Here is a 12669-nt window from a genome sequence, read left to right as displayed (position 1 = left end):
AGGTCAGGTTGGGGGTTAAAGGTCAGGCATGGGTCCGCTTGCGAGGCTGCTTCTGTCGCCGTGGTTTCAGGATGACGTAGCGACTGTAGCTGGTGTGCTGGTCCGATAGAAATGGGATGAAAAATGCTCTGAAGAGAGGAGATGACCTACGAGAGACAGAAGCTCCATTGAATAAACAAATAAACTTGCTCAACTGTATTACAAGATTAAATACGCAGAAAACGAAAAAATGAATGATCCCTTTCATGGCCAACTGTGTTAAAGTCTCTGCTCAGTGTCTGTGGGTAAAAATATCATCGATTCTTTTTCTGGGGTGTGGGTAGGGAGGGGGTCTAGTTCTCAGAAATTTTCATGGATCTTCAAGGTCATCGAGAACCTTGTTTGATTATTTTGTGTAAAGCATCCATTCCAGAAAGTACCTGGATGCTTGCAGGAAAGGTTTATAGGCGATGACGTTCCAGTCTTCTTTGTTGGCTGAGTAGCGCGGTTCAAGAGGTGTCTCATTTTCTGTGTCGAGGTCTACTAGGTAGTGGCACTGCCGTAAATCCACCTGCAACACACCCACGGAATGAGCATCCAGGTATCAAAGTGCAACTGCTATAAACTCCAGCACCTTTGCATCCACATTAAAACAATCACGATGAGCCAAATCTCTGACTCACATATCTGGTCGGCTCTTCCAGGTTCTGGTCGTTCATGTTGTCTGGGATGAGCTGAGTAGCAAACGGGCTGTCTGCGTACGGCTGGGGCAGCTGTCCTTTAAACTCTGACTGAATGAACTGCAGGTGCCAGCTGGAGGCCGGCAAGAGTTACAATCAGCACGTGACAGAGCACAATCCAAACTTAAACAGACAACACAGCTAAACTGAGAGGGGTAAACCTGCACAACTACATGGGTGAGACTATCTCAGCATTTTCCTGAAAAAAAAAAAAAAAAAAAAAAAAAAAAAAAAACCCTTTTCAAATTCCATGCCTTTTCCAGGATTTCCATAACCATAAAAACACTGGAACTGACAGTGGGTCTATGAGTTGAGGAAATGTCTTGTAGTTCTTACAGATATTTTGTCCATATCTCACATTTTCCCAGACAAAATACCCAGACAAAACTCAGCACTTCTAGGAACTCTAGATACTCACTTGTTTGGCAGGAGGAAGCTGCTGGGGAAGCGGTACCACTCCTTTCCCACACACACACTCACAGTCCTGCCTTCAGGGACGGAGTGGAGGGTAGGATCCTTGGCGATGCGGTGAAACTCTGGGTACAGGTCCAGAGGGGCATGATAGCCTGCAGACAGCAAGAAAACACATTTGATCCTACTACTGCATCTTTGCTGTAATACCTTGCACTGGTGGTTATTAGAATAGTGTCTGTGTGTATCCGCACCTCTGAACAAGGCCACAGAGCGAGATAACGACAGCAGTGTGAAGACCAACAGCGAGCCTAGAGCCAACCAGTTGGAGGAGACGGTGTAGTGCTCCAAACGGTACCGCTGGAACAGGAAGTGGTAGCACTTCTGCAGAAAAAGGAAATCAGTCACACAAGGCTGTCAAAACTAGAGATACAAACAACAAATGCAGCTGTTTTGTTTTTAAAGGCCAGTGACGGCTAAATGGCAAAACATGCCTGCAAGGAGGAGAGGGCCACTGCCCCGCTGAGGCAGATGAGAGGGTAGATGGGAAAGAGAAATCGCTCTTCTTTGTGAGGTCTGGTGAAGAAAACCAACATCCACAGGTACATGGGAGACAGAGTCAGCCAGTACGGACGGCCCAGGTTTTGCACTGCAGAGACACACGTGTGCACAAGCAGGTGAAACCACAAGGACATCTGCTTCTCAAACAGAGCTCATTTTGACAGTCAAGTTGGATTTAGCCTTAGTCTTTTGCCCCAAATGCTTTTTAGTTTTAGTCGATGAAAACAAGTCGTACTCTGATGCTACTGAATCATTTTTCACATTTTCTCCTCTATAAATTCCTTTTTAAAATATTTGTTTGTTTTTTTCTTTATACACAGACTGATCTACATTAACCATTATGGCTTATTGTATTTTGTATCCAGTTTGTGTTTTATACTTTGGGGAGCTGTGTGTTTTCATTTTCATCACTATTATTTGTTGACAATAATGTCATTATATTTGGCCATAGCATTTGTCAATAAAAGGGTTATTTTTGTTTTATTTTCTTCCTGTCTTTGTCCTAAAAACAAAAAAAAAAAACCTTAATGCTACTGTTGTGTTGCTTTTATATGCACAATGAACATTTAAATTGTTAACATATGGTTGTGTCTTTTAAACCTGCACTATGACAGTGTTGGCACCAGAACCACAGTTTGCAACATAACCCAACGAGAATAGCAGTGCATACACACACACACACACACACACACACACACACACACACACACACACGGTCCTCACCGTTGAACCTGTGTAACAGTGTCTCCATCAGTGCGGTGAGTGGCAGAGAAAACAGTGCCAGAACAAACACCAGGTTGAAGTTCAGGAACCCGTTTATGAAGTAGAAATGCCACGGCTCTGTGCCTTAAAAGTGAACCACACAAACATGTCAACACGGCAGCTCATGTAAGAACTTTAGGTAAAGCATGCAGCGTAATATAGGTGTTGGAATAACTGTATAAATGCACTGTCGGATAATTGTGCAATTTGCACCGTTCAGTGCATTCTTCCTCTGTCAATCAATATTACAAGCGAGGCAGCTACTTTGTGAAGGACGGGCGTGTCGATCATCACAGCTGTGTCCCTGATGCAGAACATGTATTGACTGATATGTATAATGATCTATTAGGGCCACCATGGAGAAATCAGTATCTCCACTGCTTTTCTGATTGATTTCTCTGTGTATTATTGTTGAATGTTGATGGAAAATGTTCCAGGAAGAAGGCCTTGGTGTTTGATTCTGAAGGTCTGATTGCAAAACCTGACATTTCCCATTCATGTTTTCTCAATAGCTGAAAATGTTTATGCTACTAAACTATCCACTGGAGATACTTTCACGTAACATCACATCATGTGTGCTTGGTATCTTCAGGAATAAAATAGTATGTTTCCAGATATAAAAGGTACATCACTAATATCTGTTTTAAAGAGTTTCGGGGTGGAGCAAGCTGCTGAAAGTGTTACTGCAATATTCCAGTGACGTCTAAGTTTTTATAATAGTTGTTATTTCAATACAGTGAAGAATATCAGTATGTTTAGAATCTGCTGACATTTTTCTCATCCAGTTAGCTACTTTATTCTAACACATTGTTTCTTCAAGTCAAAATTCTGTTTTTTGACCGATTGCAGTGTAATAAAATGAGAAATGGCGTTAATAGAGTCTGTTCTTCCGGTTTACCATAGAGATCAGGGCCATGTGGTGTGAAGACATTGTACAGCAGGATATTGAGGGGAGCAATGACCAGTCTGCCATAAAAGAATGAGTCCACCAGCACCAAGGGAACCTGGGAGAGACACACAGGATAAACAAAGGGGATTATGGGTATAGTTTGTGTGTGAATACGAGGTGGACATGTAACCCTGGGACAGAATATTTGTGTGATGAGTGTCCCTCCCTGTGAGAACCTGACTTTAGTCTGTGATTTGTAATAATTTTCTCAATACATTCCATTATGTGCCTGAAGTGTACTGTTTTTATGTTATCATTTAATGTTAATCACAATTTTTACATCAGCAGCACTACCAGAACTACAACACAGCAAATGTCTGCCTGTCAAGCTATTTTTTATGTTATCATTTTGCTGTGACATTTTGATTAGAAACAGACATTTTTTCTATGACATTTGCTTTTGCAAATGTCATACTAGGGCTGCAAGATTAAGGTAAAAATTAATTATTTTGATTATTTTGATCAAGATCAATATTACAACACCAGAGACAGTCCAATACAGTCAGACCACAATTTCTAAACGGAATGCAGCACAAAAATCATTTCATGCCGATTTTCTTGCATTCACAATCATGGAAGGCCAAACTCCTAATTTAAAATAAAATCAATTATTCATGCAGCCCGATGTCGCACTATCAGACTTGATGACTTCATGGCTGAACTACAAGCCCTGTTGCATTTTACAGTGACATCAGACAGCTGCCATGGACAGTGTTCATATATGGAAACACAGCATTTGCTCAGTGCTACAAACTTTCCTGTATTGAACAGTGAGCTGCTTCTTGTTAAATAACCACATAATGATACATAATGAAAAAATGGATTTTCCCAGATAAAACTAAGTGACTAGGACACACTAAGCTTATTATCTTGTGCTGCATTACACCCACAGAATCTGCAGCCAATCTGCCCATCGAACTGGTTGTATGATGACTCACCCTTAGAGGATCACTTACTAAGGGGGTTTGGGTGCAAGAGGGGCAGCAACAGTGTAACACAGACGGTCTGGGGTTTGACACTGCCTGGAGCAGTGGATCTTTATTACTCTACCTCATCTTCATCCGTAATTAATATTTGTTGTTCACTAACTATAGACATCATGTCTTTACTGGGATGTACTGATGAGTAAGCCAACAAGTAAAACATCTTAACAATTAGGAACATCAATATAACGTCATGAGCGAGTCATCACTGTGGGTCTTCTTTCTACCACACAATTTAAAGCCAGCCTGTTGTTATTTCCTGGTTTTAGCTTTCTTGATTTCTGTATCGACCCGAGAATAAGCTCCCCCTCTCCCTTCCTCTTCACCCTCTGGACACTTTAACTTCATTCAAAGCTTCTCTGAAACTGCACTTTATGCAGATAAGCTCCTCTAAATATCAGATCAATCAACCGAGTGCCTTTGTGGCTGCAGTCAGCAATGTGGTGACAGAAAAGGTTAATTTAAAGCAGCTTACCTTGTAGCTGAAATTGTGCAGCTTTACCACATTTTTTTTTTTTAAATTGGAGGTTAGAAAAAAAATCAAAGTAATCCAACAATAGCCTTGTCAGTGTGCCATGTATCCCTATTTTCCACATATTCCCCCACACCACTAAAAAAACCAAAACAAAACAAAAAACAAACAACAACAACAAAAACATTTTTCTCCTTAACTTTCGGTTTACAACAAGTGATATATCATGAACAGAGTTTGTGCTCTCAACACCCTCCAGGGGTAAGAAAACGCTTAGCGCAGCTTTAAAACTGCGACACTGTCTACATGTGCATTTTAAATTTTCCAGTAATGAATACAGGTTATGTGTTTATATGCATTTAGCTGTGTATTCTTACCAGCAGCAGCAGAAGAGCAACAGCTGACCAAGTAATAAAACTTTTCCACTGTCGCTTCAACACCAGCAGGTCAAAGGCAATTGGAACCCTAAAAGCAGTCAGGGCACAGGAAACAGCAACAAAAAACTGCATTAACTTTAAGTCATTGTTGAAAAAACGGTGTGGCACAGTTATTTCCATCAAAATGGTGTTTTACTTGAGAGATCATACCCAGTCAGAGCAGAGAATGGCCATCCAACAATGGCACCAGCAGCCACACCCATGATGGCTAATGGTGGTGAGTCATGAAACCAGCCTGTCATGGCAACCAAGGTGGTGTACATACAGAAAGAGGAGGGCAGAAACGCTGTGAAGAAAGAGGAAAGAAAAGGATAAATCTCATTAAACCCTGCACACCTCTTGAGACTGGAGATAAACTGGGACAGTGAAATGTTCGTGGGCCAACAGCTTATTTCAAACATGGGATTTTACTGGCACTTGTGCTCAATTTTTTGATTGATGTGCTAACTGGTCACATCACAGGACATAAGGAATCTGTCAGAGGCAGTCAACTATAAGACGTTATGTGCACTCCATTAAAACTTATATATAGTTTTGAGGAATGGACCAACATAAAATATATGGACAAAAGTACAGGGTACACACATCTTAATCATTGAATTGAGGTGTTTCATTCAGTCCCATTACCACAGGTGTATAAAATCAAGCCCCTAGCCATGCAGTCTGCTTTTACAAACATTTGTGAAAGAATGAGTTGTTCTAAAGAGCTCACTGGATTTGAGTGTGGTACTGTAATAGGAATGTATTAGGATGTCAGTGTTACAACAAGACAGTTTGTGGAATTTCTTCGCTCCCAGATATTCCACCATCAGCTGTAAGTGGTTTTATTGCAAAGTGGAAGTGTTTAGGAACTACATCGACTCAGCCACAAGCAGCAGACCATGTAAAGTTACAGAGTGGGGTCACCGAGTGCTGAGGCACATTGTGTGTAAAAGTGGCCAATGCTCTGCTGACTCAGAAACTGCAGAGCTCCAAACCTCCTCTGGCATCAACATCAGCACAAAAACTGTGCACCGAGAGCTTCATGGCATGGGTTTCCATGGCTGACCAGCTGCATACAAGCCTTATATCACCAAGCGCAATTCCAAGCTTCAGATGGAGCGGTGTAAAGCCCGCCGCCACTGGACTCTGCAGCGATGGAAACATGTTCTGTGGAGTGACAAATCACGCTTCTCTATCTTGCAGTCTGATGGATGAGTCTGGGTTTGGTGAATGCCAGGGGAACGTTCCCTGCCTGACTGCATTGTGCCGACTGTAAAGTTTGGTGGAGGAGGGATAATGCTATGGGCTTGTTTTCTGGAGTTGGCCTTGGCCTCTTAGTTCCAGTGAAGGGAAATCCTAATGCTTCATCTCACCAAGACATTTTGGACAATTCTCTGCTTCCAACTTTGTGGGAACAGTTTGAGGAAGGCCCTTTTTTGTTTCAGCATGACTGTGCACCAGTGCATAAAACAAGCTCCACAAAGGTATGGTTGGGTGAGTTTGGTGTTGAAGAACTTGACTGGCCCACACAGAGCCCTGACCTCAACCCAAACCAACACCTTTGGGGACAGCTTTGGGTAATGGAGATTGTGAGCCAGGCCCTCTCGTCCAACATCAGTGTCTGACCTCACAAATGCTCTTCTGGATGAATGGGCAAAACTTCCCACAGACACACTCCAAAGTCTTACAAAAAGCCTTGCAAGAGCAGAAACTGTTACAGCTGCAAAGGGGAACAAACCCCATATTAATGCCTATGGGTTTAGATGTCATAAAAGCTCCTGTAGGTGTAAAGTGTTGGTAGCCCAAAACTTCTGTCCATATAGTGTATCATCAGACTATCAATATCAGCCAATATCATCTTTAAAAATCAATATTGGTATTGGTCCAATATTTTTCTGCTGATGATTGGCTAATTGTAAAATTGATATTTGTATGACATTTTTTTTCCTAGATGTGTTTTTTAATGATAGTGTTAATTTCATTTACACAAACTATGATGAAATATGTTTGTCAACGACCTTTTTTTCCACGACTAAGACAAGACAACCACGAGACGTCATTAAAGATTAACTGTGACTAAATCAACATGCGATATTGTTGACCAAAGAAGATGAGACTAAACTGTAGTTTAAAAAATAAAAACTTCACCAAAAACTTATTTTTGTGACCAAAAAGAGGAGATAAAATATAAGATATACTGCTTTGTTTTTTGTTTTTTTCCAGTTTACAATCCAAATATCCTGTATACTGGATGGCATGTGCAGTCGTTCAGAGCAGAAGATAGTGGTGATGCACCTTATGCACTGGCTGCCAACTGCTATGAAAAAAGGAGAAGAAGAAGATGTGCAGCAGTTCCCTTTCACATATCAGGACAACAACACATGGCTGTATACTGCCTGAGAGAACCTGCAACACCCCTGCGAGGATGCAATGACAACAACAACTACAGGGCTTGGGAGAAAGAATCAAACTGATATTTAGGCCAGTTTTCTGTACAATGAGGCTGAGAAACAAAAACATGAATGCACTGCTATATATTCAAAAGGAGAGGAAAGTTGCCATAAAATAGCTGGTGAGAATACCACAAACCAGAAGAGATATGTTAAGCCTCACCACAAAGAATCCGAGGTAACTTAGGTTAACATCTCGGTGGTAACGTTGGTTGGTTTTCTTTCTGCAAAACTGCATTCTAAATACAATCCTATGTGAAATAAGTTTGACAAAGGTGACAAAAACTGTTGGTTTTGGCTAGATTAGATTGACTGACTGTTCAATATAATCTGATGGCTACAAAAAATACTGAAATACCCAGACTTTTGGTCACAGGACTAAGACTAAATAAAAGAAAAAAAATTGAAGAAAATTTTCACCACTAAACACAACTGTCAAATTAACACTTTGTTATAACTGTCAAGGTGTATTATTTTAAAAAGCAATTGCCTTTAGATAGGCCTGCCTGAAAAGCTTAACCTATTTTGCACTTGCTTTGTGCAAAATAGGTGATTCTTGCAATGAATAACAGCATCGTTCATTATGGGCAAGAAGGTATCAGTATTGACCTCAAAAAACAACACATCGTTCCATCCTCACTACTTTCAGTTTTTGATGGACTGGGTCATATTATTTTCATACATTGTGCTCCATCACCTCATGCCATCAGTTTACTCATACATCCAAATTGAAACAATTTGGGATACTGTCCTTTTTTCTGATGTATCACAAGTGCTCATGTGAAACAAAGCATTAGACCACAGATGTCAAGGCTGTGTGAAAAGAGGAAGAGTCTACAAAAAAAAAAAAAAAAAAAAAATATATATATATATATATATATATATAATAAGTGTGACAGGATAGGAAACAGAGATAACACTCAGACAGCAATAGATGAAGGAACTGAATAAACCTGACCAACCTGCAGATGAGCAGAACATTCCGGTGCTCAAGACAAGGAACGCCAACATTAGCCGGCCCACATGCAGGCCAAACTTCTTACACACAGCCCTGTGTCACACACACACACCAAGCAGTTAACTCCCACAACATAACAATCACCAGACTCAATCAACAGGTCAGAAGGTAAAGTACTAAAAATTGCATGAAAGAAAGTTCTGAACACATTGCATTGCACTAAAGAGCAGGATATACTCACTTGTAGAAATAAAGTTCACAGACACAGCAGAAGAAGGCAAGGACACATCGCACAAAGTAGAACACTAACACCTGCAACAAAATGGTAACATAATCTTTAGTTGGCCTGAAACTATGGTAAATGTTCCTGTTCAGTGTTGTACAAGTGTGTGTGTGTGCGTGTGTGTTCATGCTAGACAGTGCTGGCCTGGTTTCATAAGAGCAGTATGAAGTAGCAGAGGTAAACTTAACTGTCCCTTTCTTACCTTGTTGGTCTGTAGTACATGGGCATGCAAGCAGGCTGGCAGAGCATGTAGCCATAGGTAAGCATAGGATCTGATGGCATATAATGGAGAATATTCCCATGTTTGAAACCCTGTGCCATACAGCAGATAGTGCATCTGTCAAAAGGACATTAAATCAGAGCAACAAAAAAGAAGATAAAATTACCATCGATAATATGATGTTGCAAAAATTAGTTATTCCAAAAGTTTTAAATTAACAGTTCAAATTTTTACATGTATAATGGTATTTGTTGGTCTACGCCAGTGTAATACCACGAAGTTTGGTTCATTAAGTCCTGTCCTATCGCAAAATGGAGAGCTTCCGCAGAAGCATTCTTCTCCAAAATGGATGAAGTCGATAGAGATTGGAAAACAACGCGATTTTGAGAGGGGGCACAAAGCTGGAAAACTGATTTGAAGGATGCACAACAACACACATTGGTTTTGGTTTCACTTGGACCAACAAATAACACCATATGTGTAAAAATCCTAATTATCACTTGAAGAGGAGGAGGATGGAGGCATACTGCACTTGAGGATTTCTGATGTTGCAGTGACTTACAGGCTCCCAGTAGTTGAAGGTCTCATCGCAGTCTGAGATGTTGCTGAGCAACGCTGCACAGAACCGTGCGGAGAGTAGACATTTAAATGCTGTTGAGCCTTCTGGGGCCCATACCTGTCCTCCTCGACTTACTGACCTAGAAAAAAAATAGCATATATAATATACACTTGCAAAGAACAACTGTTGGGGAATCAAAAAAAGTCTGAGTCAGGAAATGCCAGCCATATTAAACCTGTAAAGGCCAACTAATACATCAGCTAGTCAGCCAGCCGATATTGGCTCATCCCAGGTATCAGTACTGTTACACATGTTGGCCGATATTCATAAAAAGACAGCTGCACTCGAGAACACTTGAGATTATTTAAAAAATAGTCCTGCAAACTCCCATTGTTTACCATATTTTGCACAGCATGTGCGTTGGCAGAGTAGTGAATAATCACAGCTGAGCAGATGGTGGTACGGATTGTGATAAGAAGTTTATTGTTCAGCTAAAATATTCCTACACCTCCCTTACACATCCTTATTAAAACTATTTGATTGCCAAATTTGATATATTCCTTGCAACAAATGTGTGTTTTTATGTACAGAGAAAAAGACAACGATCAATATATAGTTATTGGAAGTTTTTTACTCCAAACTATTGATATCGATTTTGGCCTCAAGAATTTGGTGTGGGTTCGGGCCCTGCGGTACAGGGAGAGCAGTTTAAAAATAACATCCGTTTCCTGCACTGCACTGCATTTATGAAAGGTCACACAGTTAGGTGTGAAAAACAGCTTTGACACTCAGTTTGAGAAACATGCTCTACTTTCTACTCTACTGGACTACTTTCGGTTTGATGGGCAACGATGCCTGGTGCTTAACAGTTTGCTAAAGTTGTTTTAGTCCAGCATTACTGCATATAATCTCAACTATGATCCACTACCAATGTGCAAAATCACCCCATATCTGTTATTTGACCATGCACAGCAAAATACAAAACAACTAACCAACAAACACGGCAACAAGTTATTCTCATAAATTATCAGCCTGTGGGAAACTGTTTAGACATCCCAGAAAAAACATGTGAACAGTTAGGGTAACAGACATAGACACTGTTATATTACCCTGTAATGTGTAATGTGTCTTCATGTATAAACAGGGGTACCATTAGGTTTGTCCACTATTTCTTAAATGTATCCATTGATGTCCATCATTAAATGCACCATGTAGCTATAGACATCTGTGCACTTGCTCAGTGTGAAAAACATGAGCCATAATCTAGTGAACTGTTGATGAACATTACCTGGTGTGTGTGTGTGTGTGTGTGTGTGTGTGTGTGTGTGTGTGTGTGTGTGTGTGTGTGTGTGCTCAGTTACACCCCTCAGGATTAGCTGGCTGAGCAGCAACTCAGTAATAATGATCCTTACGGGATGTTGTGACACGTCACCACTAAACTATCATTTTTCTGTGTGGGACTACAGCCCCAAATGAAATAATTACAATAGCAATACTTTAAAAACAACCTTTAATTTATTTGTTTGTGTATTTCTGGCTATGCTGAGTGTGACCCACTTCCCCCGGGCCGTGACAGGTGAGTTTACGCTGGGCGTCTGCTCAAAACGTGGGAAGGAAGAATGAATGAATGTGAGCAGACGTTTTCCTGCCATGAACACAAACAACGCAACTGGTGATTTAGAGGAAAGCGCTACGAAAATAGACGTAACAGCACATTTCCAGCCATTGTAGACGCCTGTTCCGTATTCACCTGCCCTGTCAGTCGACATGGTCAAGCTGTCATGAACATAACATGCTCCTTGGTCCTAGTGGCTAGCTAGCCTCCCTAGCTTGCAGCTGTCAGTAAAGCGGAGGATGCAGGTTTCAGCTCTGGGAGGTAGGCGCATCTCGTTAGTCCTGTCTCATAATGCTACTCACTCTTGCCGAGTATCTGCACTTTTGCTTTCATCGCTGCCCTTTTCTTCTTTAGCTGGTCGAGCCTCAGCAGGAACGTTCACGTTGTTGGCATCTTGTCTGCTCCCTCGCCTAGTTCGCTGCCGAAGCCCCTTCGCCGCCATGTTTACCATTATCTGCTCCGAGACGGACTTCGTTCATTTCCGCCAGTGTCCGTGCTGCATTAGGTTTGTGGCAGCTCTCTGGCCCGCGGCTGCCAAATAAGCGGTGAAATATCTCGTGTTTCACTAAACCACACTCCTGAGTAACTTTTCTTTCCAGCTTCGCAAAGTGACACTCTTCAGATAAATAAAACGGGGATCGCGAAACCCGCAGTGAAGCCAGCCTCTTCTAACCTATTGTTGCGCTGCTATTATAGTAGTTACGGTAGATAGCCTACGGGAACAATGCGGAGCCAGAAGGCGTGAGCGAGCCTTTCCACTCCATAATAACAGCTCAGTAACCACACTTAACAACCTTGTTCATGTTATTGGACCCAGCCTATATTTTTAATATCTTACATAGCTTATAGTTTTTTGGGAATAGATGGTGCCATATTTACTATTGGCAACTGCATGGTATCAGTTTTTAAGCAGACCTTGGGCTACATATCAAATCATGTCTGAGACATACCCATACAACTATATTGTCATTACTAATATATCAACTGATTAAAGTTATTAACAACAGTGATAAATACTAAAATAAGTGTAGTAAAAACCTGTTTCCAGACATAAAGGTTTTGTTTAGGTTATCTGGGTGGGATAGCTGCAAGCAGTTTGATTGAAATCTAAATTAGTTCAGCTTTTCTACCCTAAGATATTCATTTTGTGTCAAGCACAAGTTTTTGAGCTTTGTACTTGGAGCTCTAATTTCCTTAGTCATGTTAATCAATTGCTGGTCAATTCCCTTGAACTAAAATGGACAGTGCTTGTACTTTTTGTAGTAAGGGCTTTGAATGTGTACTTCATTGTTTTGGTCTAATGTTCAA

The 12669-nt window shown here is 41.0% G+C and overlaps 1 protein-coding gene across 1 annotated transcript; it reads right to left on the bottom strand.

Moving 5' to 3' along the window:
- alg9 (ALG9 alpha-1,2-mannosyltransferase) lies at window positions 1-12050 on the bottom strand. The gene is made up of 15 exons (XM_030068422.1): window positions 11664-12050; window positions 9750-9885; window positions 9170-9304; window positions 8926-8996; window positions 8689-8777; window positions 5445-5580; window positions 5235-5322; window positions 3352-3457; window positions 2415-2537; window positions 1625-1779; window positions 1385-1514; window positions 1138-1285; window positions 663-792; window positions 420-550; window positions 1-146 (listed from the first exon to the last, which is right to left on the bottom strand). The coding sequence occupies exons 1-15, from the start codon at window positions 11810-11812 to the stop codon at window positions 23-25; spliced, it is 1851 nt and encodes a 616-aa protein (XP_029924282.1). The 5' UTR covers window positions 11813-12050; the 3' UTR covers window positions 1-22.
- Window positions 12051-12669: the final 619 nt, after the last annotated feature.

Source organism: Myripristis murdjan, chromosome 14, assembly GCF_902150065.1.
Source record: "Myripristis murdjan chromosome 14, fMyrMur1.1, whole genome shotgun sequence".
Classification (NCBI taxonomy): Eukaryota; Metazoa; Chordata; class Actinopteri; order Holocentriformes; family Holocentridae; genus Myripristis; species Myripristis murdjan.
This window is presented reverse-complemented; position numbering and strand designations above follow the sequence as displayed.